Below are 5,207 nucleotides of genomic sequence, written 5' to 3'. Positions count from 1 at the left end.
AATCAAGACTTGTAGTGTTGTAAACCTTATAGAACATCTGCCTCACAAAATACATCGTAATAACTTTCTTTTAAAAAAAAGACTAACCCCTTACATCATTTCTGGTGGGGCGCGCTCCCAGCAAGGGCTGCGCACCCCGGGTTCCCCACTGCGGCCCCTGTCACTTCATTTGATATCCCTTATTGACCCACCCATCTCCTTCATATATGGGCATGTCCATAGACCGATCGGGAAAAGTTCTATAATATGAAGAGTTGTAAAGTATGTAAAAAAAAAAAAAAAAACAACAAACAAAACAAACGAAAAAATCGAACTGAAAAAAAACCAAATTAAAAAAAAGCCAAAAAAAAAAACCTGAACCAACCAGAACAGAACATTAATACTGATGAAAAAAAAAAACCCCAAACAAACCCCAAAACAGAGGGTGGGAGAGGAGGGCGGAGAGGGGCCCCCCTCCGCCCGTTGGAATGGCGGCAACACACAACGGTTTGAGATGGGAGCTGCAGGGGAGGGGAGAGAAAAAAAAGAAACGAGACATCTTTTAAATCAATCCCTGGTTGTAGACAAGTTCTCCGAGACCAGTACCTGGCACCACTCCAACAAACAAACAGGGGGAGGGGGAGGGGGGGAAGAAAAAACAGTCCGTGGGGCTCGTCGCGGCGGCGCTTACTCGGCCGGCTCGGCGGGCGCCTCCGGGCTGCTCTCGGCGGCGGGGGGGGGCTCCTGCCGCGCCTCCTCCGCGGGGGCCGCCTCCTGCTCGCCCGCCTCGCTCGTGGCGGCGCCCGCCGCCTCCTCACCCTTCCCCTTCCCCTCCGCTTGCTGCTGCTGCGGCTGCTCCTCCGCCGCCGCCGCCGCCGGGGCCTCTTCTCCCGCCGCCTTCTCGGGGGCGGCCTCGTCCGATTTGGCCTCCTGCGAGTCCCCCGCGCCCTCCTTGGGCGCCTCGGCCGCGCTGGGCTCCTCGGCGCCGCCCTTGCCCTCCTCGCCGCCCGCCGCCTCGGGGGCCGCCGCCTCCTCCTTGCCGCCCTCCGCCGCCGCGGCCGCGCCGCCCTCGCCCTCGGCGCCCTCGCCGGCCTCCTTCTTGTTCTTCTTGAAGGAGAACCCGCTGAGCTTAAAGGATTTCTTGAAGGAAAAGCGCTTCTTTTTTTTTTTCGGGGTCTCGCCGCTGGACGAGGGGGTCGCGCCCTCCTCGGTCTTGGGGGAGGCCTCGCCCTCGGCCGGGGAGGCCGGCTCTGTGCTCTCCGCCTCGGCCGCCTCCTTCTCGGAGGCGGGTTCCGACGAGGCCGCCTCCTCCTTGCCCGTCTCCTCGGCGGGCGCGCTGCCGTTCGCCTGCACCTCCTCCTTGCCCGCCTCCGCCGCCGCGGGGGAGGCGTCGCCGTTCACCTTCACGTGGCCGTTCTCCTGCAAGACAGCGACGGGCGTTACCGGCGGTGCCCACGGGGGGGGTTGTGCGTGTGTGTGTGCGGGGAACGGGACGCGGGGGGCGCCGCCGCCGCCCTCCCCTCCCGACGGCATCGCCCGTTTCTTTTTCTGCTTCCGCGGTTTAACACTCCCCCCCCACCCCGCGCCGCCATCCCCGGGCCGGGCCGCGCGGCCGCCGCCAGAGGGCGCCGCGGCTCCAGGCGGCGGCAGCGGAGCCGCTTCGCCCCCGGCGCGCCCCGTCCAGGGCGGGGAAGGCGAACAAAGCTCCCCCGGGCCCCGCCGCTGCCCCTCTCCCTCTCTCCCCCCGGGAGAGGCTCCCGCGCTCCCCACCCCCCCGCTATTATTTGCATCTTTGAGGCGCCCGGGCAGCAGCTGCAACGGCAGAGGGGGCACGGCCAGCCCGGCTCGGCGCGGGCAGAGCGATGGAAGCCGAGCCCCGCGGCTGCCGACCCCCCCCAGCCCCGCGGCGGAGCCGGCGCTGCCCCTGCCCCGCTCCCCCCCACCCCCCGAGCCCGGTGGCTCCGATTCCCGCTACTACACAGCCGCCCTGGTGCCACCGCGAGGGGCGTTTGGCGCTGGTCGTCGAGAGAAGGAGGGTTAAGCGGGCAGAAAAGCCAAGCGGTGTAAGATCCTTCCGTTTACGAGCCATTGAGACACCTCATCATAGTACAAGAGGGATTTAAATAAAAAGGAAAACAACAAAAAAAAAAAACCCAACAAATATGTGCGCCCCCCTTCCCCCTCCCCCGCGCAGGAAAGATAAAGGAACGAATCGTTCAAAGCCGAGCCCGTTTAAAAAAATTAAATTATTCCTTTGCCTCGAGTTACAAAGATAGAAGGATCGACCGTATTCTCCATTGAATGTGCCACCGAGGCATCAAAGGAAGAAGAATTAAACAGGATGCGAAAGAGAGTCCGTCGAAGTTGTCTTAAAAAAGGAGCGGGTTTAATATTTTTCTTATGTTTTTTGTGTGTTTTTACCTGTCCATTCGCCTTGGATGGAGATGAAGCCACTGCTTCCCCAGGTTTCTCGGCGGAGGCTTCGCCCTTTGCAGCGGTCTTGGAGAACTGGGCACCCATGCTGTCTTATTCAACAAAGAAACTCAACAGATCCAGAAGGAGGGGAAACAAAGAGCCTTGGGTTGGTATAAATACTGGGCGACCAGCAGCAGCAGCAGCAACACACACACACACCAGAGGGAAAAAAAAAAAAAAAAAAGAGAAGAGAGAACAGAACCGATTATAATGCACTCCTTTTAAAAAATTTAAAGTTGAAGAGATCAAAAAGCAGCAGCAGCACAGGAGGGAGGGGAAAAAATAGGAGGAAAAAGTCGAGCAAAAAAAAAAAAAAAGGAGCCCAAGTTTAGTAAAAAGAAGTAATAAAAAATCCCAGATTTGTAGCCGTACTGTAGACAAGGAGAAAATGGAGAAATCTCCCTGGTTGCTAATAAGATGCGGAGTCCAACGCCCAAGTGCACAGATGAATGGGCTTCCCGAGCGGTGACGCAGCCCTCCGCCCGGCGCCGGCCAATCGCCGCGGCGCCACACAAAGCGGGGCGGGGCCCGCCCGCCCGGCGAACAATGGAGCCGCGATGGCAGCGGTTTGAAATCAGCCCCCGGCCGATAATGAATGTGCCGCTCCGGCGCGGCGCGGGCGGGCGCGCGGAGCCCCGCGCCGGGCAGCGAACAAAACACCCCGAGAAAGCGGCGCGGGCGGGCGGGTGGGGGACAATGGGGCGAGGGGGAGTGCGAGTGTGAGTGTGAGTGCGAGCCGTCCCGGCTCCGCCGCCGCCCCCACCCGCTGCCGCCGTGAGAGCAACAGATAGCGAGCCCGGGGCGGGGGGGAGAGGAAAGGAGGGGATTTGCTGCCTCCCCCACCCCCTCCCCGCTTTCTCTTTTTTTTTTTTTTTTTTTTAATCCCCCCCCTTTTCTTCCCTGGGTTTAATTGGTCGCGATTGTCGAATCGCCCCCAATTTGGAAGGTATTTGAACCACGTAGATCAGGTTTCGCCAAACGAGATCACGAGTCGAAATTAGTAGGTCTGTAGGCCAGATGTGGCGAGCGCTAAAGCAGCGGCGGCAGGAGCCGCTGGCGAAGCAGGAACGGACCCCTCCCCCATAGCGATATTGGCTCGAAATAAAATATTTTGCCGTAAGCCCGCGGCTCTAATTAAATTCTGCTGCCTTGATTTTTCGTGATTTGTGTTTTTAAAGTCTTCTTCTGCGGCGGTGACCCCGTTTCGAGATGATATTTCCAGGCACTCACGCGGTGGGCGCAGCGGCGGTGACGGGGGAAGCGTCTGCGCTCCCCGAGCCCCGACCGTGTGTTTACGTTCAGTTTAAACCCTCGAAGAAGATGTCACCCGAAACGAAACGCACGCGAATTAACCGCGATCTCGAGCTCCTAAGCGGCGGCGGGGTGGGTGAAATATCACGGATCCGATGGATTTCCCTGCCCCGGGGAGGGGGGCCGTGCGGTGCGGGAAAGGCTGGACCGGAGCCCTCCACCCGCGTCGCCTCCCCCGACGCCGCCACCCCCCGATTTAAGGAGCGGGAGCGAGCGTCACCGACGCTCCTTTCCCCCACAGCTCGGGTAACCTCCTCCGAACGCCTCGTGTTTATAAACAAGGATGTGAAAATCATTGCGATAACGAAGGGCTGCGGAGCGGGGAGGCTCAGCCCAGCCGCCCCCCTTCGGATTACCCGGAGCGGGCGGGGACGGGGGGCTTTGTGCGGCCGCCGCCTCTCGGTAACACCGGCGAGGGCAGCCGGTTCTTCACAACCGATCGAGGGAATATTTCGTTTATTGTGGGCAAAAGGGGCATTCGATCGGTTTTGCTGAGGGGAAGGGGAGGGATTCAGCCGCCCTCTCTCCCCCCACCCCCCGCCGCCGGTAGCCGCCGCCGCTCCCTTTGTCTCGCCCCCCGCCCCGCGGCAGCCCCTCCGCAGCCGCTGTCCCGCCGCCGTGGGCGGGGCGGGGGGTGCCGGGGGCGCCGCCGCCGCGCCCCGGGGCTCCCGCGGTTTCCCCGGCGACGGCCGGCGGGGGCTTCTCGGCTGCGCCCGCCCCGGCGTCACCTGCGGCTGCGGGGCCGGGCTGGGCCCGGGGGGGCCGGGGGCTGCCGCCCTCCCCGGCGTTGGCGGCGGCAGGAGGGGACGGAGCGCGCCGCGGAGGCCTCACCTTGCGGCGGGACGGCGGCGCGACCGCGGGGCACGGACACCGGGACGGCTTCTCTCTTCGGGATCCTCCTCCGCTACCCGAGGGGACTCCGCGCCTAGCGCTTTCTCTGCTCCTTTTAATGGATATTCAGCAGGTCGTGATTTTGTTGTTGGTTTGGGGGCTCTTTATGTTATTTTTTACACCGGTTGATGTAGCAGGTGACCTGAGAAGACCCGCTGGAAGCCCGTGGCAGGACTTGGTAATCGGTATCAGAAGTCACATGTCCACCTTGCGCGGGTACCTGCGATTCCATCCACATGAGCACACGCAGTTTTACTTTCCGCCTTTACCTACATCTGAATTTCAATGCAGTGTCACTGAAAAGCGTCACAGAGTGGCTGTGGGAGTTTTGACGGCGTGTGCTTTGCGTTGTGCTTTTGATATGTTTTTCAACTGTTCCAATGTTTTACAACTTCTAAAAGAAAAAAAAAAAAGAAAAAGCATTGACTGGTATTATTCTAGATGCTAAGTTCCACAAGTTCCTCTCTAGAGTCTCTGGACAAGCAGGAAATCTGGAATATATGCTCACTATCAGTCCCGGTGCACTACAGCCTGCACTGCTATCTCTGCTT

General features: G+C 60.3%; 1 protein-coding gene across 2 annotated transcripts; it reads right to left on the bottom strand.

Annotated features, from left to right (window-relative positions):
• Window positions 1-262: 262 nt before the first annotated feature.
• On the bottom strand, window positions 263-4,735 carry MARCKS (myristoylated alanine rich protein kinase C substrate). Of its 2 annotated transcripts, none has more exons than XM_069851734.1 (3): window positions 4,610-4,735; window positions 2,401-2,573; window positions 263-1,398 (listed from the first exon to the last, which is right to left on the bottom strand). In XM_069851734.1, the coding sequence occupies exons 2-3, from the start codon at window positions 2,497-2,499 to the stop codon at window positions 667-669; spliced, it is 831 nt and encodes a 276-aa protein (XP_069707835.1). In that variant the 5' UTR covers window positions 2,500-2,573; window positions 4,610-4,735; the 3' UTR covers window positions 263-666. The 2 variants fall into 2 exon arrangements, with proteins under 2 accessions (XP_069707835.1, XP_069707834.1); XM_069851733.1 differs by lacking the exon at window positions 4,610-4,735 and adding an exon at window positions 2,827-3,102.
• Window positions 4,736-5,207: the final 472 nt, after the last annotated feature.

Source organism: Phaenicophaeus curvirostris, chromosome 2 (genome assembly GCF_032191515.1).
Source record: "Phaenicophaeus curvirostris isolate KB17595 chromosome 2, BPBGC_Pcur_1.0, whole genome shotgun sequence".
NCBI classification, from domain to species: domain Eukaryota; kingdom Metazoa; phylum Chordata; class Aves; order Cuculiformes; family Cuculidae; genus Phaenicophaeus; species Phaenicophaeus curvirostris.
This window is presented reverse-complemented; position numbering and strand designations above follow the sequence as displayed.

Coding starts and splice junctions, on each gene's coding strand:
- MARCKS (XM_069851734.1), bottom strand. CDS start 2,499: ATGGGTGCCCAGTTCTCCAAGACCGCTGCAAAGGGCGAAGCCTCCGCC. Junction 1,399..2,400: donor CATCCAAGGCGAATGGACAG/GTAAAAACACAC, acceptor GCTGTCTTGCAG/GAGAACGGCCACGTGAAGGT.